A 26,484-nucleotide genomic window follows, 5' to 3' on the forward strand; every position below is an offset into this window, starting at 1 on the left:
CATGCCTGAAGTACTTTTCTGTGCTATTTACAATATTGCCTAGAGCCATTATAATCATGAATTGTTCCCAGTCTTTTAGTTTAAAAAGCTACATTGTACATCTTTACAAATAAATGTTTGTCTTTAGGACAAATTTCTGCAGTTTACTTTCCCAGTAAGCATACTTTAAAGGTTTTTGAAAAGATATTTCCCAATTGTTCCTCAGAAAAACTGTCTGATTTTTGCTCGCAGTTCCACTTTCACGTAGTGTGTGAGCATCTCTATTCCCAAAATGTATCTTCACCAATTTTGGGTGTTAGTTAAAAAAAACCTACCAATTCAATAGATGAGAAATTTCCGTTTTTAAATTTACATTTCTTTAATTACTAGTGAGGGTGGACATTTACAAAGCACATTTATAGGTCATTTGTATTTATTTTTTAGTAGATTGCCTCCCTGTATTTCTTTGCCCATTTTTGCGGTGTTTTTAAGTATTAGCTATCTATCAGGTTAATTGCAAACATTTCCTTCCCAATTGTCCTTTAATACTGCTTATCCTGTTTCTTGACAAGAAGAATTTTAACATATTAGTCTATTGCATACTTTACACTGGGCTTGTGGTTTCTTTCAGGCTTCAGAGTCATTGATGCTCTGAAGACCCAATGAATTCAGTAAAACTTAGGACTAATTATTAAGTGAATAAAGAGAAATTACTGCATTTTTGTTGCTTAGCAATTGAAAAACTCAAGCAAATTAAGGTTTTTACTGAAATTGACGCAGAAAGTAAGCCATCTGCTGAAAAGTCCCTATGAAAGGCAGGAAACAACCTGGAAAGTAATGGTGAGTTGAAAATATATTTATCAGGATTTTTCTGGTGAATTATTTTTAGGTGACGGTGCTGTGTGTTATTAACCGATACATAGATAATATATGATTTACAAATGTTTTTTGCATTTGTTGTCTGAAACAACATATGTTTGTTTGCATATGTTTGCATATGTTTGTCGAAGACTATTCCCTCTGGCCCTAGCTTTCTGTAAGGCTCTGGGTTCTGTGGGCATACGTTTTTGAGGGTTGAGCTCCAGGTGTTTTCACTAGCAGTGCAGGCAGTCTCAGGCCAGGCTAACTAGCATTATGAGTGACCTGGCCTTTGTTTCCAATTTTACTAAATAGAAATTGTATGATATACTTAATGACCTTCAAATACTCTAAATCAGAGCCATTTCTTTTATTCTGTTTATGGACTGGAAGTGAGAGCTACCAGTATATGACATGCTATCTATTTAATACTGGAGGCATTAACCTTGGAAGTAAATGTATTTGTTTGTGTTGGTTGTTTTTCTCACTATAACGTTAAGGGGTGTAAGCTCACGCATTGTACCTTGTTTATAAGTCAGGGCTTGGAACAGTGCTTCCCACATAGTGGTAGCCCAGTAAACATCTGTTGAGTGAGTAGATAAACTATAAACAATAACTTTAACCTCCAGGGAACCACATCAGCTGAAAGTTGGGGAGCTAGAGGAAGAGCCCTTTAAGTTATATCATTGCTTCTAGATGTATTCTCAGAAATCGGTCTTGGGAAGCCTAAGCCGTCAGCTCTGGACATTGTTCTGGAGGGTTTTATGACCCCTGACTTTGTTTCTGCTTCTAATTTTTTGGTAGATCTGTATCCTTTACTGAATGTAGTGAATTTCATAAAGCTTCCTATTTATCTTTCTCTTCTGAATTCATAGTTTTTTTTTTTAACCTTGTGGATGACATCCAAGGGACTGTTTATTTCCTTAGATTGTCTTGGGGTTGAAGATTTGTCAACCTCAGATATGCTTGCTTCTTTGCTTTTAAAAAATTATAACAATTAATGGGGCCAAACTGTCATAATGGAGACCCAGGAGAGACCATGGGATATAGTTCTAGTATGAGTTTGAAGGCCTCAGTGGTGACAGTAGCCAGGTCAGCTTTGGAGAGTGTAAGTCTGTGTCGCTGAGCCTATGCATAACCTCCATCCCTGCCACCATGGCCACTTTTTTCATGAACTCTTTGGGTGATTACAGGGGTGGCTTGGGAAAGAGGTTGACTGGTATCTGTAGAACTAGGATAAGCTAACTATCCACTTTAATATTAAAATCCTCTGCTGAGGTCCCCCTTTAATGAGCAGTCACATGGGATACAAATATCTTCACCTTTTTTTTTTTTTTTCCCATTTTGAGTGGTCTATCTGCATACCTCTTCTCCAAATTTCCTTGTTACCAATTTTCCAATCATGTTCCTTCCAAGTCCCCAGCCATCCAGCCAAGCCATTGTCAAATATGAATATATAATTGCATGTCTGGCCATTTTTCCAAGCAGAGTGAACAGTCAGGTACACTACCCAAAGTCCTGTCCACCGGGAGGATTCCCGTTCACCACTGTCCTTTGGAGATGTCCCAAGGAGGGCTGTAGTGCTGCAGCTGTCCACTTGGGGGCGGTGTCTGCATATTGTGCAGAACCGTCTGTGAGTCAGGCCCAGACTTCTCTTCCTCTGCCAGCTGATCCGGAGGAATCCCCACGAGGCCAGGGGAGATAAAGGCAGAGCAGCAGGAGTGGGGACCGTGGGCATCTGGGCCACTTCTTCATGTGACTTACTTGTGCCTGCGGGCCGCCGCTTGGGTGTGAATCATGTATACACCACCTCCATCTGACTTTGGGATGTTGCTGTGCACGCCCACATTATGGCTTGGTGGGCCGGATAAAGATAACACCATCTCATGATGGGCAGCTCAGGTCGCATGGTAGCTTGGTGGCCCATGGTCAAGCCTCTGCTAAGGCCCAACAGCAAACCAATAGCTGTTTCTCAGAAGGAAGGTAGTTATCTGCAGGGGATGGCAGGGCTCTGCTCCGAAATCCTAAGAGGCTTTGCTGTGATTCACCTCTAGGGGCGGCCGAAGGCTCCAAACTGCACACTCTCTGCTGCCGATGCTTCCGCACCATTGGATCTGCTGGATCATAAGGCCAAGGGCGGAGCAGCTTGCAGAGCTGCCTGGAGCTGCAGAGCTGCAAAGCCTTCTCTTGTTCTGGGCCCCACTCAAAACCAGCAGCTTTTTGGGTCACTCAGTAAATGGGCTAGAATAGCACAACCAAGTGAGGGATATGTTGCCTCCCAAATTCAAAGAAGCCCACTGAGCATTGTGCCTGTTTTGGTTGTAGGAGAGGCCAGATGCAGCAGTCCTTAGAAGGAATATCTTGACATGGCCCACACCACTGGACCCCTAGAAAATTCACTGAAATAGAAGGCTCCTGAATTTTTGTTAGATTTATTTCCTACCCTCTGATACGAAAATGTCTTACCGATTAGAGTGGTGGCTACTTCTCACTCACTCGGTCTCATTAGCATACTGTCATCAGTGTAGTGGAGCGACGTGCAATCTTCTGGAAGGGAATGGTGATCAAGATCCCTGCAAACTAAATTGTGACAGGTCCAGAGGGGTGGTCTATCCCTGAGTTAGGACAGTGAAGGTGTATTGCTTGCCTTGCCAGCTGGAAGCAAAATGCTTCTGGTGGGCCTTATGGACAGGGATGGAGAAAAAAAAGCATTTGTCACATCAGTAGCCGCATACCAGGTACCAGGAGATGTGTTCATTTACCCTAGCAACGAAACCAAGTCTGCTACGGCAGCTACAATTAGAGTCACCACCTGGTTACGCTTACGAGAATCCACTGTCATTCTTCAGGATCCGTCTTTCTTGGGGATGTGGGAATCACTACCCCTCATCTTTCAAGTCCTTGATGGCTGCACTAATCCCTGCATTACCTTCAGGAATGTGGGATTTCTTTTGGTTACTATTTTCCTAGTTAGAGGCAGTTCTAGTGGCCTCTGTTTGGCCTTTCTTACTATAATAGCCCTTTCTCCACAGGTCAGGGAACCATTGTGGGGATTCTGCCTGCTTTTGAGCGTATCCATTCCAATTGTGCATTCCAGAGCTGGGGAAAGAACCACAGAACAGGTTCAGGGACCCACTGTGAGACATGTGAGACCTGAGCTGAAACTCTCCTAACCACCTGACCTCCACAAGCCCCTGCTCTGACTGGGGTGATGTTTTGGGTCCCCTGGAGATAGTGTCAGTTCAGAGCCAGATATGTTTTGTGAATTTGTGCTAAAGTCTTTGAGGACTGGGAACATGTCTTAAATTCTCTTAATCTCCCATGAGGCACCTGTCCCAGTTCTTGCACACTGAAAATGTTCAATAACGATTCATTGACTGGATGAGTAATAGTTATTAATTGTATCATTAGGAATACTTTGGTAAAAGTAGACTTACTTTGAAAAGCAATTTAACGGCTTATTCTAAAAATTATCAATATGGAACGATTGTGCCGTTAATGTGTGACTCACATGAGGATTAGATGCTAAAATATGTGTCAATAATGCTTTGGTATGTGTAAATATATTCAGTTTGGCTTAAGTACAGTGTTTGGATCTTGGACATGTGTTTGAAATGTTATGTGTTAACTATATTACCTTGGAATGCCACTTCACTTCTCTGGGCTAGAATTAATAAATTACATTAATAAATAATAATATAGTTTATTATAGGATGATACAAAAGGGGCAGATATGGCAAATTAAAATGATGGCTAAAATTTGTATTGTTATTTTTATTATTTTAATTAATTATTAGAATTAAAATAGAAAAAGCATAAAAAATTGGCAGAAAAAAGAAAGTATCTCTTTGTATTCACTTTCTGTATCTTGACTACTGTTAAAAACATATGGAACTCTTTAGTTCCATAAATTAAAAAAATCATGATTCACCTGCTTAGTGGGTTTTCCTTTTTGAGTGATGAGAATGTTTTGGAACTAGATAAAGGTAGTGGTTGCACAACGTTGCGAATGCACTAATGCCACTGAATTATTCACTTTAAAATGGTAATTTTATGTATGTGAGTTTAAAATTAATATAAAAAGGAAACATCGATACATCTTGGGGTATAATTAAGTTGTAGCCTTAAATAAAATAAGGAAATAATTCTTCAGTTTTTGAGGTATTTTCTCTCAGTGGGGCCCAGTTTTCGCTAAGCTATCCATACTCACTTGTGACCAGAGAGAGACACACATTTAGAACATGATTGCCCGTTTTAAGATTCAGCCTGTTAAAAGATAACCACAGTGAATCTGACTTGACTTTGCCAGGTATGTGTGCTTTATTTTGATTCGTCAGCATGAATAGCCAATATGCTGTTTTGGACATGATGAAGGGACAGTACAAAATCCATCTTTGTTTTATACATTTTCAAGTCCCACAGAAGGTCAGAAAATTCAAACTTTTAGATTATAAGCAATTAAACTTAAAAGAATGAAAAATAAGTATTATGTTTACTTATGTATAAATATTAAATAAAAAGTCAGTTCTTATGATATTTTAAGGTACCATTGTTAATTAAATGTTACTAACAATTTCTAGTTAACTGGTCTCAATAGTTCAGTGATTTGTTATAATGTGCATCACTATACTTACTGCATATTTATTGTTTATAATAGTAAAAATAAAAAACAGTCTACGTAGGAAATTTGCTTAATTAGATTTTGGTAGATCCAAACAGTGGAATGCTTTTTTGACCATTATAGTTGATGATGATGATGTAGATGAGTATTTGTTGATATAGAAAAATGTCGAAAAAAATGTTTTTCTCTGGGTGGTGGGATTATATGATATAAAAAATTTATATTTATAAACGAAGTTTGTTTTGGCGCTTGCCTTGTATAATATTTCTATAGTAGATGTGTACTACTTTTTTGTTATAAGAAAAAACTTAAAAAATTTAATAGCTTATTGCTAAAATCGTTCTTTTTGGTTTCTTTCCCGTCTAAATGCATAACTAAAAGCTATTTTAATTCTGAAGTTCTCACAATACTCACTATTCAAAAGCAAACTTGCAGTCTTTCCTTTAAAGCTTATGCTTTCTTAATAGCATTTTTAAAATTATATGTCACTTTTTGACAATTGGATTAGATCCTTAATTCCAGTGAAATATTGGTTTAACTTAGTTTTGTTATTTTGGAAATTATTGAATATGGCTGAACTTGGATTAATTTTCTTATTTAAGTTCATGAAGTTTTTTGTCTGTGTGGTTAAAAAGTGATAGATTATTTGCTTCCTAGTGTTGTATATTGTATTGAAATATTTTGTGACTCCAGCAGATGGAGCTAGAAGGTAATGCATCCATTGGTGATCTGGCAATTCAGTTGGGTTTGCTTGGGTTTTAGACGAATTATTCTGGGCTTATTAAATAACTTATAAGTTTACATACCTCTTTTGGGGATAGACATTGAATATCTTTCAAAAAGATTGTCATTGAAACTGATTTAGATAAACTACAAGGTTTCTGAATTTTTAGGGTTCTACTACCATGTCGGAGAGCACATAATTTTAGCTTTCTGAAGTAGAGAAATTTAGCTAACATTTCTTTTTATTTTACAAATTAATAATATATAATACAATAAAAGTGGTGGTAGTATGTATTTATGTGTATTAGCTCTAATTTTAAATTTTGGAATGTTTTATCAAAATTGTAGAATATTCTTAAGGGATATTTATGTGTGTATGTCTGAGGTATGTTTGCAAAATGCTGGAAACTTACTAAGTTTTACACAGTTTCCAAGAATAAAATGGCAACTTAGGAGTGTACAGTAGCTTTATTATTTTTCTATATATTAAATGTTCTTCTCATAGTAACTTTAACTTATATGTTGCAAACTTGATAATTAAATTAGCATAAGCTGAGTCTGAAGCTTTCACACATATTCTGGCTAATAAAACTTAATTTTTTGCATTGAATTATTTAGACTGAAAAAAAGCTGGTTATTTACATAGATGATTATACTGTTACGTAGTATGTTAACTCTCAGATTCTTTGTGTTAAGTGAATTTTTCTTGCAAAAGTAAATATGGTGGAGATTGCATCTCTTTTTGCAATTGTGGTTGATAAGACCATCAGCAGTAATGTTGAATCTCCTGGAAAAAAGGAAGTGGGGAAAATCAAAAAAAAATTTAAATTGTATGTATTATATATAAAGTTCAGTATATAAAAGAAGGTATCTAATTTCATTGCAAACTTAGATGAGTCGTTATTCAGAATCCTTGTGATCATCCTGATCATTTTCTTCACTTGTTCAGCAGATTGCTGCTTGATAATATCTGTTGATAAAGATTTCTTTATATAAATTTTCATAACTATCTTCATTTTAAGTAGGTTGGTTAGTCAGAATAGATACGTTTACTGATTTGTGATCTTTTGCCTAAGGCAGACTTTTGTTTTTTAACTTTTTATTTCCAGAGAAGAATTTGAATTTGTATTTTTCACTACATGAAAGGGACACATATGATTAGAAAGATAAATTCTGGAAGTATGTATATTTAGAGCTCAATAACAATAATAAAGTCTGTTTTTTACCATGGATGATAATTGATTGTTTCAAATTTCAAAACCTAAGTAAATTTTTTTCCTCCAATTATAAAATTATAATGAAGCATTCAGGGGTTCGTATTCATGGTTGCAACTATTTGAGAGCAATGTTTGAAGCCCCCTGCCACGCGATGGCGATAATTTGTGATTTTGCAGAGGCTAGAATATGAATTGTGCTTAATGCGGCTAGAAAATAAATAGGCTGAGGTCTGTGGCTGATGAGGGGCCCAGCTAGCATCTCCACCTCAATTAAGCTTTGCCGTTCTCTGCCTTTTCTTAGGCATTTTGTGGGGACGTTATATGACATAGTGAGGTGAAGGATTTTGAGTTTCACAAAGGAGTTTAAATTTGTGTCTTTATGTGCTCCTTATAGAAAACTTAGAATATGTAGGCCAGTGGGAAGAAAAAATCATCCGTAATTCCACTACTTTCACAGTGTTAATCATTTGGTATATTTCTTTGCAATTTATTTTCTGTGCCTATTTTTTGTCATTGTTGTTCTCATATATTTTTCATGTCATATAAGTATACAGATTGTTGTTATGTAAGTTTTTTTTGGTGTAATTAATGAGAATCATTCTTTAAGGAAAGGGCTGAGACCTAATTTTAGCTGTAACTCATATCACTTTTTTGTCTATCTGGTCTGATTACTGATGTGCATTGGAGTTTTACAGGGTTTTGGACCATTTGCATGATGTTGAGACAGGGTGGGGAGAGGCACTGACATTAATTTAACATTTTGGTATGTTATTTCTCTTGTGTTCACACATGATCTATGAGTTATGTTATAGCCCATTTTATACATGAGGAAACAGGATGACAGAGTTGAAGTCCCTTTTCCAGGTCACGTATAGCTGATAGTTGCAAACCCAGGCTGATCAGACATAAAGTGCCCCTCGCTTAGACATCTGCTGCCACATCTTCACAGTGTGAATCCCTTGTGCACTAATACATTTAATATCTTATTGAAGTTGGATTTGTTAAAACCTTTCTGTATTTGAAAGATGTTTTGGTATCGTAAGGCTTGGGTGTGCATGTACACAAAAATATAAACAAATGTAGAAGTGTTAGTTCTGTTTAAGTGTCTTACAAACTGGTCAGAAGCTCAACTGAGCATTTTGGTTTACACAGATGGGTAGAATTAATGGGCTGTCATATTCTCAGTTTAAACATTTCCCTTAGTAAAATCTTATGAAACTGATGTTCTCTTTTTGGCAAACAAACAAAAGGCCCTCAGCTTAGGGTCTCATGGGCTGAAATTAAGGTTTTCACAGATTTGTTTTCTTTATTGGAGGCTCTGGGGAAGAATTTGCTTCGAAGTTCATTCAGGTTGTTGGCTGAATTTGGTTCTTTGTGGTTGTAAGGCTGAGGCCCCCATTTCCTTGCTAGCTGTTAGTCAGGTGCCAATCTTCGCCCTATAGGCTGTCTGCCTCTTTTCTCAGGTTTTCCATGTGATGCCCCCTCCAGCAAAGTTGTGTCAAGTTCCTCCCTGTCTTACCCTTCTGCTGCATCTCTGACTCCTCTTAGAGAAAAGTCTCTGCTTTTAAGGGCTCCTTTCGTTAGGTTGTACCCACCTGGCTAATCCAAGATGGTTTCCCCCTCTCTCTTTATTAAGGTCCATAGCCTTAATTGTATCTGCAGCATCCTTTTTTGCCATGTATGTTGGGTTGAAAAGTGTTTTCCCCAAATTTGTGTCCATTTAGAACCTCAGAACGTAACCTTATTTGGAAATAATATCTTTGCTGATATAATTAGTAAAATAAGGTCATAATGGATTAGGGTGGGCCCTAGTCCAATAACTAGTATCCTCATAAGAAGATAAAACAGAGACGTACACAGGGGAGCAATGTGAACAAAGACAGAGATTGGAGTGATGAATCTACAAGCCCAGGAATGCCACATGTTACAGGCAGCCACCTCTAAGGAAGGATTCTTCCCTAGAACCTCCAGAAGGAGTATGGTCCTGCTGGCACCTTGATTTTGGACTTCTAGCCTCCACAACTGTGAGAGAATAACTTTCTGTTGTTTGAAGGCACCCAGTTTGTGGTACTTTGTTACAGAAGCCCCAGAAAACTAATATACCTTGTAACATATTCACTAATATACTGTATAACAATTCCAGGGATTAAGGCATGGATATCTTTGGGGGTTCACTCTGCCTACCATGAGACCAGCTGAGTACAAAGCAGGAAAATACAGCCCATAATGAAGAGAACAATCAGTCAAAACTTACAGTTGCCGCAGATTCAGAATCAGTAGACAAGAGCATTGAAACATTTCTTGTAAGTATTTCATATGTTCCAGAAGCTGGAGGAAAGACTGAACATAACTGAACATATTGAGACATAAAAGATGTAAAAAAAGAACCAAATAAACTTCTAGAGATGAAACCTGTAATACCTGACATGAAAATATATTGGATGGGATAAAAGCAAATTAGATATTTTTGCAGAAGAGATTAGTGAACTCTGAGGCATAGCAATAGAAAACAGTCTAAAAAAGAAACAAAAAAATGACTGAAAAACTGACCAGGGCATCAGTGATATAACTGATGTTCCTAAAAGACAGAGGGTTAAGAAAAGTATTTGAAAAACGGATGGCAGAAATATTTCAAGATTAGATGAAAACTGTAAACCCTCTTATCCAAGAAGCTCAACTAACCCTAGTGACAGGAGACCTGCCAAGATACATCATCAGATTGGTCAAAACCAGTGATACGGCGAAATCGTAAAAGCATTCAGAGAAAAAGACATAAAGTACAGAAGAGCCATGATGCGAATGCCAGCATATTGCTTGTGGGAAATAAATGCAAGCCAGATGGCAGGGTAGCAACATCTTTAAAGTACCAAAAAAAGAAAGCCCCACCAACCTAGTTCTATATCCAGTGAAAATATTTTTCCAAAACAAAGTCAAAATAAAGACAGTGTCAGATATACAAAAGGTGAAAGTTCATCACCACAGACCTATACTACCAAAAATAAGGGACATCCTTTAGGCAGAGGCAAATTGGTAGAAGATAGAAATCTGGATATGTGAAACAGAACGAGGATCACTAGAAGTGGTGAATTTGAGGGTAAATATAAAAGAGTATTTCTATATCATATAAATCTTATTAAAAGAGAATTGGCTCTTTAAATAAAAAATAGTAACAGTAAATTGTGAGTTTTATAATGTGCAAGTAAAAGCGCATGACAATAATGCAAGGGCAGGGGGAAAGAAATGGCAATAGACTGTTGTAAGGTTCTTAGGCTGTACATGAAGTATTGTAGCACCTCTTTTCTTTTCTTTTTTTTCGGTACGCGGGCCTCTCACTGTTGTGGCCTCTCCCGTCGTGGAGCACAGGCTCCAGACGCGCAGGCTCAGAGGCCATGGCTCACGGGCCCAGCCGCTCCGCGGCATGCGGGATCTTCCCGGACCGGGGCACGAACCCGTGTACCCCGCATCGGCAGGCAGACTCTCAACCACTGCGCCGCCAGGGAAGCCCTTGTAGTACCTCTTGAAGGCAGATTATGATGAGTTAAAGGTGTATATGATAAACCCCAAACAACCCTAGAGTAGCTCAAAGAGGAGATACAGTCAGTAAGCAAACAAAAGAAATAGAATGGAGCCATAACAGTAGTTAATCCAAAGGGTCACAGAAGAAGAAGGCAAAGAGAAGACAGAACAATGGGGCAAGTAGAAGACAAAGAGCAAATTGATATCCTGAAGCCTGATCATATCAATAAACATCAGTGGTCTAAGCATTCCAATTAAAAGGCAGAGAGTATCAGATTGAATAAAAAAGAAAGCCAAGTATATCTCCCTATAAGAAACTCACGTTAAATGTAAACACACACATAGGTTAACAGCAGTAGGAGCAAAAAGATTTACTATACTAATTCTAACGAAAAGGAAGATGGTATAAGTATATCATTATCAGAAAAGGGTAAGGAATGTTATCAGGCATAAAGATCATTTCGTAATGATGAAGGGGTTCATTCATCAAAAGAACATAGTAATAAACGTTACCTATTATCTACCTATCTACCTAAAACATACCTATTTATTAAATACCTATTAAATACATGAAGCAAAAACTTACAGGAATGAAAGGATTAATAGCCAAAATCACAATTCAGACATATCACTATCCCCTTTTCAGTAATTGATAGAACAAGTAGCCAGGAAAAAATTAAGGATTTTTTAACACTTAACTAACTTGGCCTAATTTGTATTTATGGAACACTCAGCCCAACAATAGTGAAATACACATTCTTTTCAAGTACTCTGGGAACATTTACCAAGAAAACCATATTCTCTGCCATGAAACAAGTCTCAGTATTTTAAGTCATATAAGCTATGCTGTCTAACAGCAGTGAAGTTAGATGGGAAATCAGTGACAGCAGCATATCTAGAAAATCCCTCAAGTATTTGGTATCTAAATAACATACTTCACAATAACTCGTAGGTCAGAGAAGAAATCAAAAGGGAAATTTGAAAGTACTTTGAACTCAATGAAAATGAAAATAAAACATTCCAAAATTTATAGCACAAAGATACCTATTTTAGAAAAGAAAAAAAGATCTTAAATTAATTCCTACAGCTTCCACCATAAGAAACTAGAAAAAGGAGAGCAAATGAATCCCAAAGTAAGAGGATGGGAAATAAAAAAAGATGAGAGGAGAAAGGAACAAAATAAAAAACAGAAAATGTAGAGAAAATCAGTGAGAGGATCAATAATATTGATAAGGCTTTAGCCAGATTGATCAGAAAAAAAAAGATCCCAGCTATCAATGTCAGGAACGAGAGATGTGATATCACTACAGATTCTACAGCTGTTAAAAGCATACAGTGCATATTATGAACACCTTTATGCCAATAAATTCAAGAACTTAGAGAAATGGAAAAATTCCTTGAAAGGCAAAAACTACTGAAACCCTCTCAGACATTGTGGAAATGTTGCAAACATTCTCACAAAACTCTAGGCTAAGAAGACTTCATTTTCAGTCCTCCCAACTATTTAAGGAAGAAATAATGCCAATTCTACACAGACTTTTTAAGAAAATTGAAAATGAGGGAATACTTCCTAAGTCTGAGGCCAGCATTACCCTGATACCAAAACCAGACAGACATACATGAATACTATTGAGGAATATCCCTCATGAATATAGATGCATAAATTTTAAACAAAATTTTAGCAAATCAAATATAACAATAAATAAAAAGGGTAATACATCATGACTTTTGACAAAATCAATGAATTTAATTTACCATATGCACATACTAAAAAAGAAAATTCATATGGTCATCATAATATACACAGAAAAAGCATGTGACAAAATTCAATGTCCATTCCTGATAAAATCTCTCAGCAAATTAGGCATGAAAGGGAGTTCCCTCATCCTAATAAAGAGCATCTATGAAAACCCTACAGGTAACATCATACTTAATAGTGAAAAGCTGAATGCTTTTTTCCCTGAGATCCCCTCTTACCACTTCTATTCAACATGGTTCTGGTGATTTTTAAAGAATAAAGGACATTGAGATTGGAAAGGAAAAACTAAAACTGTCTCTGTTAACAGATTGTATGACTATATAGAAATTCTGATGGAATCTATTATAAGAAAGCTATTAGAACTAATAAGTGAATTTTGCAAGGTTGCAAAGATACAAGATCAGTATATAAAACTCCATTGCATTTCTGTATGCTAGCAATGGATAACTGGAAATTGATATAAAAACCAGTGCCGTTTATACACAGTAGAATCAAAGATATGAAACGCTTAAGGATGTGCGAGACCTGTATACTGTAAACTAGGAAACTGCTGAGGAAGATTAAAGCATACTGTGATAAATGGAGAGAAGTGCCGTGTTCATCGATTAGAAGACAGTCCTGTAGAGATGTTAGTTCTCCCCAAATTGATCTATAGATTCAACACAATCTTAGTCAAAATACCAGGATGAGTTTTTTGTAGAAATTGAAAAGCTGATCTAAGATTTTAGATGGGAATTCAAACGACTTATATTAGCCAAAACAACTTTGAAAGAGAACAAAATTGGAGGACTGACTACCCAACTCAAAGATTATTTTAAGGCCATAGTAATCGATACTGTGCTGTATGCATTAGCAGGAAGATAGAGAAACTCAACAGAATAGAGAGTCCAGGAATATATCCAAACATATTGTAAGTTTATTTTTAACAAAGGTGCAACGGCTATTTGGCGGAAAAGGCTATTTTCAACAAATGGTACTGGAGCAATTGGATAATCGTAGGTAAAAAATGAACTTAAATCCATATCTGGCTCCATATACAGAAAGTAATTTGAAAGAATCGTAGATCTAAATGTAAATCCTAAAACTGTAACACTTGTAAAAAGGAAATGTAGGAGAATGTCTTTGACACTGGACTAGACCATAATTTCTTGGGTAAGATAGCTAAAGCATAATCCGTAAAGAAAACATTGATAACTTGGACTTCGTCAACATTAAGAAATTTTGTTCTTTGAAAGATACTGTTAAGAGGATGAATAAACAATTCACAAAGTAGGAGAAAATATTTGTAAATCATATGCCTGATAAAAGACTTGTATTTAGAGTATATAAAGTATACTCAGTAAGTAAACAGACAACCCAGTGAAACAATGGGCAACAGATTTGAAGAGACATTTTAGCAAAGGTGTAAATGGATGGCACATAAGTTCATGAGAAGATGTTCACGTCATTATTCATTGGGGAAGTGCAAATTAAAGCAGTAATGAAATACCACTGTACACCTATTAGAATGGCTGAAACTGAAGAGACTGCCTGTACCATTTTTTGTCAAAATGTGGCTGAGATTTGAATTCTGCTGGTAGGAATGTGAAATTATACACCCACTTTGGAAAACATTTTGGCGGTTTCTTAAAATGTTAAACGTACACCTACTATATGACCCAGACATTGCATGCCCACATATTTACCCCAACGACACGAAAGCCTGTGTCCATACGAAGACTCATGTGAGTGTTTATAACAACTTTAGTTGTGAGAGCCACAACCCAGATAGCAGTTTGCCTATGGATGGATGCAGTGCAGTAACTGGATTCAATCTGATACAAAGGGATAGACTACTGATACTGCCACAGTGTTGAAAAATCTCAGAAGAATTGTGCTAGGTGACAGAAGCCAGACAAAAACAGGAGTACATATTACACTTAACATTTATAGAAAATTTTAGGAAATACAGTCTTTTATAAAGTGTAGAATCTGGCTGATGGAGAATGGGGTGGGATAGGGAGTGGCAGGAGACGCTGGTTATAAAATGGTGTGAGGAAACTTGGGGGTGATGGATATATTATGTTGGTTATGGTGACATAACTGCCACATTTTATGAAACTGTACAATTTGTAGTTTATATCAATTATATAACTCAACAAATATTTTAGAAACTAATATTTTTACTTTTTATATGTGTCGTGATTTTCTGCAAAGTGAACATGGGTTCTCAGAAAGTATGGTACTTTGGTACAGGGGCTAATTAGCACTGTGTGTTGGTAGCCTCTGGAGGTGTTACTGTTATTAAAAGCAAAAAGTCATTAAGTGCTTATTTTGTGACAGGCGTGATGATGGTTGTTTATGTATTATTTCACTGAATTCTCAGCACCACCTACAGACATGATCCTCAGCCTCATTGTATAGATGAAGAACCTGTGGCTTAGAAGTGTTGTCACATGGAAGTGCAGACGGGGCTCGAACCCAGGTCTGTGTGAAAGTCCCGTGTGTGCATTTGGCCACCATCCTGTGTGTTCTTCCTGGTTATTAACACGATACAACAATTGGCTGTAATTATAACCCCTTTGAATGAAGAAAAGGGTTAAGATGTTTAGCATTCTTTTTTTAGAGACTGAAAAGTATTTTAGAATATTTTCTACTTTTATTTATTTATTTATTTTTTGCGGTACGCGGGCCTCTCACTGTTGTGGCCTCTCCCGTCATGGAGCACAGGCTCCGGACGCACAGGCTCAATGGCCATGGCTCACGGGCCTAGCCGCTCCGCGGCATGTGGGATCCTCCCGGACTGGGGCACGAACCCACCTCTCCTGCATCGGCAGGCGGACTCTCAACCACGGCGCCACCAGGGAAGCCCTGCATTCATTCTTTTTGTTTGTATTCCATGCTGTTCCAAAAAGGATTTAGGGTAGTTATGAAACACGTATGTTAATTTGTAACTAAGGCAGTTGAGAACTAGTTTCCTTGGTTCCCTGGGAGCTCAGTGTGTAGTCTCCATGTGTCTGGAAAGGAAGCTCTGTGAGGGCAGAGGTTTGTGCTCTGTTGTTACTACATCTCCAGTGCGTGGAACAGTGCCTTGTAAATAAGGGTGTTGAAAGAACATGAGTTGCCTGTTTTCAGAAGCATTGGATCATAATTGTATGTAGTACATTGAATTTATATTTAGCATAATTTTTATCTTTGATTCTTGATTTTGTAAATTTTAATGAAGATTGTAGCCATCAGTTTTAAAGTTAAGTGTTTTACCTATAAGAAGTGAGATGTTGGTCCAAATATTATCCCAGTGACATACCTAAAGTTCTGTATTTTTAAAAATCTAGTCTTATTATCATCTAAGTTGCTTTTTATTGTGATTTTATGAGTGCAGAATGTGCCAGAAAGGAAAAAGGTGATGTGAGCTTGCTTGCCCCTCTTACATTTTCTTTACCACTTGGAGTTGCTTACTAAAACTTCTATGATGTAGTGGTTTTTAAAAATCCCAGGAATTAGTGCAGCTACTTGCAGGCTCTGCAGCCGTGGCAGGTTTTATATAAGCAGCCTCTGTCATTTTGGGGGATTGCTGTGAAGAGTAAATGAGTTTGTATAATATCTGTAAATCACTTAGAATAGTGCTTGGCACATAAGGGCTCAATAAATGCTAATTATTACATTTCAGGTTTTTATGAGGCTTAAATTAAACAAGATTATTCATGTAAAATGTTTAGTAGAGTATCTGGCATTTATTAAGTGCTCGATAAATGCTACTGGCTCTAATTTAAATATTCAGGTGCCGATATGTCTGAAGAGGCTGTGTCTTTGGATCTCTGCATATGTCATATGTTTAGTGAATTTATTTTAGAGCATGAGGAAAAATTATTGGTTTCTGTATTGGCTTTTCCCAATAGTTACAAGTTACAAAGTTATAAAAATTTTATAGAAATATGTAATTATTTTTCTGATTTCTAAGTTTAGGTCATTTGTTTATTTTTACTATTAAAAAGTACAGAGCTTTGACTGATATTACAATTTAGCACAGTAATTGTCTTTGTCTTGTTACCCTCCTCGCAGGTTTGTGGAACCTTGCTTCTCTCTTTTCCAACCTTTGTCTATTTGTGTTGATGCCCTTTGCCTTTTTCTTTCTGGAATCAGAAGGTTTTGCTGGCCTGAAAAGGGTAAGTGAATCATGTTTTAGAATTAAATTCCTTAAATGAAGAAATAAATATCATTCATGTTGAATTAGAAAAAAGTAGGCTTAAACAACCATTTTACTGGAATGTAAGAAGTTTAATTAATAATAATGTCTTGTTAATATTAATAATGTTTTTACAATAGTGGTAACAATGTTACATATTGAATTATTTTACATGTCTACAGGGAGGAAGTCATCTTTTGACCTTTGAATGATTTTATACTATGTGCAAAGTTGGTGGAGTGTTCTTTTGTAGAATGAATAAACCTGATACAATAGTTATTATTCCTTTCTTATTCCCAGGATCCCGTGACTTACTGATATTAGGTGAATGTGGGAGCGTGAGAAGTGGGCAAAACAGGACAGTCTGCAAGAGCATCTTAAACAGTTAATCCAGACCTTGTCAATGGTAGTAACTCCCTCTGTCCTTGAATAGAGCATTTTAAAGTGAAGGGAACAGCATTTCCATTTATAGCTTGTGGAGCTGTTTGCTATAAAAGCTTGGAATATAATGCGAAGATTTCAGTAGTTAGTACTTTTGGGGTGACTTTTAAACCTGACAAAATGAGTTCTAGTGTTACAGTTTATAGACACATTGTACCTTTCTAATTTTTAGTTATGGTTATTCATATTCATATTGTGATAGATGGTTGGTTTCACATTTAGTGAATGTACTGAGATCAGAATGGATGGTTGGGTATGGCGGTCAAACGTACATTGAGAAAACTGGCTTTTTTTTTAGAAGGTGTTGGGCTAGGAGTTAATTAATTAATTTATTTTTGCTGTGTTGGGTCTTCGTTTCTGTGCGAGGGCTTTCTCTAGTTGTGGCAAGCGGGGGCCACTCTTCATCGCGGTACGCGGGCCTCACTATCGCGGCCTCTCTTGTTGTGGAGCACAGGCTCCAGACGCGCAGGCTCAGTAGTTGTGGCTCACGGGCCTAGTTGTGCCGCAGCATGTGGGATCCTCCCAAACCAGGGCTCGAACCCGTGTCCCCTGCATTAGCAGGCAGATTCTCAACCACTGTGCCACCAGGGAATCCCCGAGAAAACTGGCTTTTATATATTAGGTTTGTTTTTTATAATGACGTATGTAAATTATTTAAGTCATCCATGTAATGGGAAAGACTTGCATAGTTTCAGTTTAGAAAACTCTTTGTTGATAATTTCTTGAAGAATGATAGGAAGTTTTGCTGCTGAAAGGGATTTAGTTCAAACCCTCCTTTTATAAGGAGGAAGTGGAGATCCAAAGATAATGTTATTAAATTGTCTAAGAACCACATATGTACCATTGCAAAACTAGGACTAAAACCCAGGGCTTGCTTCTAACCTCCCCAGAGTGTGTACGTTCTTTACCGGTCGGCACTGTGGAGAGCCAGTTAAAGCCAGCCAGGTAGGTGACAGGCCAGGCACCGACGAGGAGGGAGGAGAAAGGACCACAGCGCACGGGCAGAGGAAGGCGCAAGGCAGGGCTTTGCGTGGGGACGCCAGATAGTAGGAGAACAAGGAGGGTGTGACCTGGACGCCCAGACAGAGCTCAGGAGAGTGGAATGTAAAACATGACATCAGAGCGGGGTCGAAAAGGAAGAGTATGGAGAAGAAGCAAGGTCATCAGAGACGCTTGAGAAAGCAATTTCTGTGGAATTTTGGAGACTTTTGATGGATAGTCACACATTTGACAGAGTTTTACTAGGCACTTACTAAGTGGTAATTACTATGCTGTTAAAGGAGCTTGCTGGGTACAGAAGTGAAAAGATAGGTTCTTGCCTTCAAGGGATTAAGAGAGGATGACCTCAGAGATGAAAACAAGTAGCATGTGGTGGATGAACTTTTATACAACGAGCGGCTGTGAGGGGAGGTCTTGATTTGCCTGGAGAATTGGGGAAGCTTCAGGGAGGGGTTAGCCTGCACTTGAGCTGAGACTTGCAGGTGAGCATTCGAGGCTTGAGCAAAGGCCTGGATTCTGCCTGAATTGAGGGAGTGGCTGGCTGATGCTTAGCTGGAGAATGGAGAATGGCGAGAGACCCCTTGTCAGGATCAGATCCTGGAGGCCTGAGTCCTCTGCCACATTGTTTGGGTTTTACGCTGTAGACAACAGGGCGTTGGCAGAGGATTTTTGAAAAGAATTTTTGCATCTACTGTTTTATTTAAGCATATTTAGAGATAAATACACGTCAGAATTTCAACATATGTCACTAGGGAAAGGAGTACATGCAGCACACAATGCGAGACACTGTTTGGTAGAGATGTCACCATACTGAATCAGTCATGCACCTGGCTCTGTTAAATGGAGCGTTTCAACATATGTCACTAAAGTTGCCATGTGGATGTTTGCTTTAAACATGCACGGTGCTCCCCTCTCCCTAGCTCTGTCTCATGTGTAATCTTATCAGGTACAAAAGCAACTGGTAGAGCTCAGTGTTAAATATATTTTCATGTTTGGTATTAAAGGTGTGCTACCTAGTTTATGCTTTTCATAAAAATCTAGTTATTAGTTAAATAAATTATTTTAAAAAGCAGTGTGCAATATGGACAAACCCCTTTGTCTCCAAATTATTTCCCTCCCTTCCTGTGAACTAACCAACTAGAAAAGGGACTTGGCTGAATCTGTTGGAGCAGAGTTAGCACCATCTCTAGAATTAAAAACAACGGACACAAGAACCCAGTGATTTACTGTTCTCCTGTTCCCCCTTGTAGACTAAGGTCAAAGGGGAGAATCAGCTTGAGGAGGGGTATAAGAAGGTAAGTAAAAATATTTTGCACGTACAATTGTACAGCAGTTCTTCCCTCTAACCTGTTTACTTCTAGTCTCTTTATACATGATTAGAAGAATGCCTTTTCTAAGCACATCTCTGACTATGTCAGCCTCCTCAGAATTCCTCAAGGTCACCAGCTACATTTCATGGTCTCAAAGGGGACTGATGTGTTGAGTGATTGTAGGGTGCAGTCGACATGACCAATCCAGTTAATTCCCAGACACGGCGAAGGATTTTTAAAAAATATATTTATTTGGCTGTGCTGGGTCTTAGTTGCGGCATGCGGGATCTAGTTCCCTGACCAGGGATCGAACCCGGGCCCCCTGCCCATTGGGAGTGCAGAGTCTTAACCACTGGACCGCCAGGGAAGTCCCCACAGTGAAGGATTTAAAAAGAGGGGGAGAAGGCAGAGCTCAGAATGGTTACCGTTTCTTAGAATCTGGTAGCTTGGGAATGAATGGGAGTTGCAGAAACCAAATTAAAGTGTTTTGTCTTTAATGCTGTTAAAGGAAGGAGGGAGATGGGGTTGTGGCTTGGAGGAGAAGAGGTAGAATAATTCTCCTATTAGTATGCTGAGGGAGGGGCCAATGGAAGAGAGACTGCAGGTACTAAGGTGAGAAAATTTGTCTTTAGTGTCAGACTGCCTGGGCTAGTTACATCATCTAAACCTCAGGTTTTCTTTCTGTAAAATGGGTACAGTAACGATAGTTACCTTACTGTTTCATTTGGAGGATTAAATGAGAGGTGATTATTCATGTAAAGCATTTAGCCCAGGATTTAGCTCAGTAAATGTTAGGTATTATTGTCACTATCCTAGAGCTTCATGCATTTGACTGGTAAGTATTCTAGGAAACATCAGTGTTATATGGATAGATCATTAGAAAGCAACTAAATAGAGTCAACTCTTAATTATTCATGTATTTTTATCTTAGGCGGTCTTAAGATTCCAAATTATTTTTCCCATTTTGAAATGGCATGTACTGAAGCAGAATCAAAACTGCCTAAAGAGAAGGTGCATCTACAGGGAACTATATTCAATATTCTGGGATAAACCATGATGGAAAAGAATATGAAAAAGAATATGTATGTATAACTGAGTCACTTTGCTGTACAGCAGAAATGAACACAACATTGTAAATCAAGTATACTTCAATAAAATTAAAAAAAAGAGAAAGAGAAGGTGCATGTAGACCCTATTAGAAATGTTTAGAGAGCTTTAAAATCAGGGTAATCATGGCATGTTATTTTACAATATTCACCTTTTTCAGTTACATGGAATTTGCAAGGGTTATTATTAGCATTGTATATTTAAGTCTAAATGTGTTAGGTGTATGTTTGAGCCTTGCAGTATTATGCCTTTCTGTTATATAAGATCTTCTGGTATTTACTTGCACAGGTTCTGAACAGTGTTTGGTGAGATCTGTAGCGCTTTCCACAGGGCTATAGGTTGTATCGCAGTCAGGAACTCTGCTGCTCTGATGAAGGGGGTTGGTCGCTGACATCTTTGACACAGCTGGCTGGCAAGCATGTATGTATTTGTGTGTATCCCTTTAAAACCCTTTGCTCATTGGTTACATTTGACGTATCTACTTCCAAGGCAACATTGAGGAGAGCTTAGAAAACACTTCTAATTGGTAGATTTCAGCACAATAATTTGAGTAAGGACAAACTTGTAATATGGTTAAGTTAAATTTCCTTTTTTTTCCTTTGGCCACTTCCTGGTGTTGTTTTACTATGTTGAAGTCTGGTGGAGCCCCTAAATGGCATATGGTCCCACCAAACTCCCATTGATTCCCCTGGGCAATCGATTTTAAAGCAGTCCCTTGCATATTGTGCCGAGATGCGGAAATTGGCCACTGGCCATGGCGGATGCAGAGCTTGAATTGAAAATCAAATTAAGCAGAATTCTCTACTTAGTTTTTAATTAAACCACTATGTTAATTCAAACAGGACATTTTAGGCCTGGGGGGGTTGACCATGTCCTTTTAAGGGCCTTGAATTGCCTTTCTTCTCTCTCCTTACAATGGCGTATGTTTCTTTTTTATTGGGACCATCTCCTAGCTATTCCCATTCTTTACAGATCTCAAGGGTAGGAGAATGTAAGTGGTCTTGATAAAGCAAGGTTTTTTCTTTCTTTCTTTCTTTCTTTTTTTTTTTTTTGGTTAAGAAGGTACCTTTTATCTTGGAATTCTGTTAGCAGTTAAATTTTTATTTGATCTGGATTATTTATATCATAGGCTGTCACCCGTATATATTGTAGCAAGCATTACATATGTTCATGTGTGTTTGAAGCTGACCCCAAGCTTACACCTTACGTTTCAACTCTGGTGAAGAGGTTGCGTCTGGTGGGTTTTGTTTTTGTTTTGCGGTAGACATGTTTTCTCCACAGTTTTTATCTCGGTTGCTTAGTCATACACCAGAGTATGAGAGTCTTGGGGCTGACAGCGCTCCTGTTCAGTTACGCGCAGGTCACTCTGCCTCAGAGGGACCTCTAGATTATTTGGGGTGATGCCAGAGGTGTTTTTCGATTGCGTAATGAACCAGTCTAACCTCTGGCTAGGGTTTAAATGGGAGTTAGGAATGTGTGTGTTTCATATTGTGTCTTAACATCTTACTTTGAAGTAAGATGTCATAAGGAAAAAAACATCATGAGGAAAAAATTCAGCAACTTAATGAAAGTAAATAAAACCCTTCAATGACAGATTATTTCATGAACCAAAGATGTTTCTGGGAGCAACTTTATATTGTGCCTCACATTAATGCCTATCTTTGGTTTGAAGTCATGGTATAACATTTAACATAAGTGACAGCAACATCCTGACCAATTACCTAAGCCATCCAGACACCCCCAGATGTCCAGAACATAGCACACGGTCTGTAGGATTAAGAGGTTAACTCCTAGAACTTCAAACGAAGTGCTTGATAATAAAAGCAAAAAGTACAAAATCTGAGGTGACTTCCTTTCTTAATTAATTAGACTGGCCAGGTGGAAGCCAAGAGCTGGGTGCGGTGCTTGGAAGGCCTATAAAGCTGAGCACCGTGACAGCATGGTAGAGGGGAGCAGACATCGCTCTAATGTGTTTCTGTCCTGTGTCACAGTTTGAAATTGTCCTGGTTTATGTCCCTTTTGGCAAACTTACATAAAAGTGACCTTGTACTGTATTTTATGACCAGATGACTTTTTCCCCCCAGTGGCTAATTTGTATCAGGCCTCCATCTTAAAGAGACACAGAAATGAGTAGGAAGTCCAGCTCGGTCTCAGTGAACTTTCATTGCATTCTTTCATTATTTTTGCTAGTTCTTGCCACTGATCATCCATAAATTGTTGGGAATGAGTGATTAAGGAAGTGCTGCTTAGTGTTAGTGGCACATGCGCGTATTTGCATGGTTTTTTGTGGGTGAGAGGAAATCACATACAAAAAGGGAAACTCCTGCTGGGAACCTTTCAAGGAAATTTACCTTGGATCTCGTTTTGATCTTGGTGTTTATTACAGAAAATGGAGTCATATCTCACTAACTATTGTTATGTGTTAATTTGATTTTCCAACACCTTCAAGAAAAAAAAATCCGTAATTTATTAACAGAATTCCTGTACCCTCTTCCAATTGTGAGGACTAATTTTTTCCATAGAAACAATATAGATAAGAATGATTATTTTCAAAACATTTGATTCTAGTAGTGTTGTTACATGCAAGGTTCCTGTTGGAATTGTGACTCTACTGTAAAAGGCGTGGTTATAATAATGTAAATGGAGCAGTTTCAGACATTGAAGCTTGACATAATAGGATGTCAGAAAATTATTATTTTGAAGAAAAGGGTACATTTATTCCATTTAAAAATTATTTGAGTTCATAAGGATTTTGAGTTAAAAATCATTTAGTTAATGAAATGACGTTAATTTTGTCACTCTTCTCAGTACAGCTGCTTGTTGGAGGCGACTAAATTATAACTTCAGTAACAGTGTCAGTTATTGGTAAATAGCACATTGCTCAGTTCCTGCATACTTGGTGATGGTATGATACTCTCTCTCCATTTATCAAAAAAGGAGAGATTTATACTGTAAGGCTAGATTGTCTCTTTATTTGTGTAAAGAGTTTTGTATAGTGGCAAAACTATAAGCTCTGGCTTTCAGAAGACCTGGATTTAAATCCTGACTCCTCTTTTACCGACCTGGAAGTCCAGGCACGGTTCTTAGCGTCTCCATCTGGAAAATGGGCTGCAGTCCTTACCTCGTCCTCGGGTTACTTCACCAAATCTGTTTGTAAAGCACCAAGACACAGTAGAATTGGCAGTTATTATTAGGGACTTAAATGTACCAACTGTGAGCAAGTTGATAATGAAATCAGGAAGATTTGTGTGGTATAACTTTATATGTGGTAGCAAAACGATGTAAGCAATTAGAGTGGCGTCAACATAGCTTTGTTTATTTGCTTTTTGAAATATGAATGGTTTTATCTTGTAACAGTATAGGTTGTAAAAAGAAGGTATTTAATAGGTAGCTGAATTTCAAACTTTATTTTATATGATGATTAAATTACCAACTAATGTCTCATAATTTGTTAAATGAGAAGTTTTGGTAGGGAGGAAATATAAAATCACCAGGATCAGATTTTAAAGTAATTATATTTTTAATTAAACTGGCTCTAATACTTGAATATTCATAAAACAATTTCATAGGAATAGCCATTGTTATCAATTAGAGTCTCCTTTCTAAAACTTTTTTTGGGGGAGTTGAAAACTACCTACCCTTGGTTAGAATGAACTTTATTTGAAAGTAAAATTAAATGTCAGATTTAATGCTGACTAGAGAGCTTCTTACACAATTATGATACATACCCACAGACCTGTAGGACGAGAGCTCACCCAAGAGGCTAGAATTTGGATTGTTAAAATCTTCTATTTATTTGGCATTTAAACTCATATTTATTTGTCTGTAAAATCATTTATTCAGCATGTCACAGTGTTAACCTTCTGATCTCTATGAAATGTATGCCAATATATAGCTGGAACTTGAAATATTACTTTACAACCCATTTATTTGGCCCGTTTGTACCAGAAATAAAAGTTGTGTATTTAGACACATCAAAGGCAATGGGATTATTTGATAGTTTTGACATTAGGTAATATTTTAGGTTGCAGTATATTATGTACTTTTCTTTAAACTTAAGTCATTAATAGTTATACTACTTAAAAATTTATTGGTTTGCACATTTTCTGTTAAGGAAAGGAAATTCTCATCTAGAAAGACAAGTTCGTACTGTTCTAGAGTGATTGACTTTTAAATCAATTGAACTGTTAAAAAAATACATAAAATGTATGTTCTTTTAGTTATTAAAGATAAGGTGAGCAGGCAAAAACAAAAAATAAGGACACCCGAACAGTAGAAAAAGAATTAAATATAGTGAAATGGTCAATTTAAAGGAAACGTTTCCTATTATCTTTCTTGGAACACAAAGAAGAAATTTTAAGTTGTTTTATAGCGCTGGATTTAAATACTTTTATACTTTCATATTTTATTTGGGATTACTTGATATTAATGTTTCTCTTTACACATTAATTAATGAGTGTTAAGTTTTATAAGCAGTCTGTTTTTAGACAGACTTGTGAAGGGCTTAAAAATTTTTTTAAATCCTTTTTGAAATATCAGAAAAACTTATCTGATCTCTTAATGATTTTTGCTTCCTTCTTTTTTTTAACATCTTTATTGGAGTATAATTGCTTTACAGTGGTGTGTTAGTTTCTGCGTTATAACAAAGTGAATCAGCTATACATATACATATATCCCCATATCTCCTCCCTCTTGCATCTCCCTCCCACCCTCCCTATCCCACCCCTCTAGGTGCTTCCTTCTTAAATGCCTAGAATTAAATGATATTTCTGATTTTTTAAGAAGATATTTAATGAAGTACCTTATGTTGTGATAAGAGCTTATTGCATTATATAACAAATATACTTTATTCTGAAGAAGATTTCTCTCCTCTTTCTGTTATTACCTTAGTTCAGGCTTCATCATTTCTTGGATTATTTAAACCACTGTCCATCTGTGTTTTCTGCTTCCAGTTTCACTCCCACACAAAGTAACCTCCACACTGCCTTCTAGCACTGTTTTCTACATAATGCTATATCTGTAACTCACCTCCATAAAATCTCCAAGGACCAAAACCGAACAGGCACAACAAAACTTAAATGGTAACTGAGTAAGTGATGCCCTAGTCAGGGCAGGGAGGTAGTTACAAGGTGGTACAGGACCATGGATGCATTCAAGCTAGGAGTTGGAACTGAAGCTCCACTGAAAGTCCTCAGCCAAAGGGCAAACTTGTTACACACACACACACACACACACACACACACACACACACACACACACACACACACACACACACACACACACAGTGATGGGGAGCGTCTGTCAGCCTTAGCTCTGGGCAGAAGTCTCCCCTGAGAGTTAGTCCACAGGCCTCTACCTCACAGGAGTTGGGGTTCGATATTACTACCTGTATTGTTGGGAGACCCCAAACCAAGAAATTAGCATAAAGGGTTTTTCAGAGTATTATGTATCATTTTATCATTTCAACCTGATGTTAACTTAATTGTGTGAGAAAACTCAGGACTTGAAAACAAACATATAAGCAGGCCTAAACAAGACCTGATTACACTTTATCCAAGCTTTTTTCCACTTTAATCTAACACTCTTTCTTAGTAATTTGATGCTGGTTTAGTTCTGAAAGTGTTGTTATTCCTTCAGAGCCAAGGATGAATAATGTAGTCTATTCTATTTTAGCTACTTTTTCTGTGAGTTTTTACAAAGATCTAATATTTTAATCTAGCTATAGTTAATTTTGTGAGGTGATTAAAAAGAGTGAATCTAAGTAAACTTTTCTGTTACTCAGTTATTCT

The 26,484-nt window shown here is 37.4% G+C and overlaps 1 protein-coding gene across 11 annotated transcripts in view; it reads left to right on the forward strand.

Annotated features, from left to right (window-relative positions):
- Nucleotides 1–26,484, forward strand: part of LMBR1 (limb development membrane protein 1) — a 179,566-nt gene that overhangs the window by 35,576 nt on the left and 117,506 nt on the right. For 6 of the 11 annotated variants that reach the window (XR_004351439.1, XM_032643148.1, XM_032643149.1 and 3 more), the window contains one exon: nucleotides 16,715–16,818. The exons of 1 other annotated variant lie outside the window; for it this stretch is intronic. Coding sequence is in view for 7 of the 10 variants with exons in the window: in XM_032643148.1 (XP_032499039.1) it covers nucleotides 16,715–16,818 (104 nt within the window). In the remaining 3 variants the exon portion in view is untranslated. Of the gene's footprint in view, nucleotides 1–9,617; nucleotides 9,702–15,042; nucleotides 15,138–16,714; nucleotides 16,819–19,550; nucleotides 19,574–20,983; nucleotides 21,116–26,484 lie in introns of those variants that run through there. 4 more of the 11 variants (XM_032643154.1, XM_032643152.1, XM_032643158.1 and 1 more) reach the window with 4 other exon arrangements.

The sequence above is a fragment of the Phocoena sinus genome, chromosome 9 (genome assembly GCF_008692025.1).
Source record: "Phocoena sinus isolate mPhoSin1 chromosome 9, mPhoSin1.pri, whole genome shotgun sequence".
NCBI classification, from domain to species: domain Eukaryota; kingdom Metazoa; phylum Chordata; class Mammalia; order Artiodactyla; family Phocoenidae; genus Phocoena; species Phocoena sinus.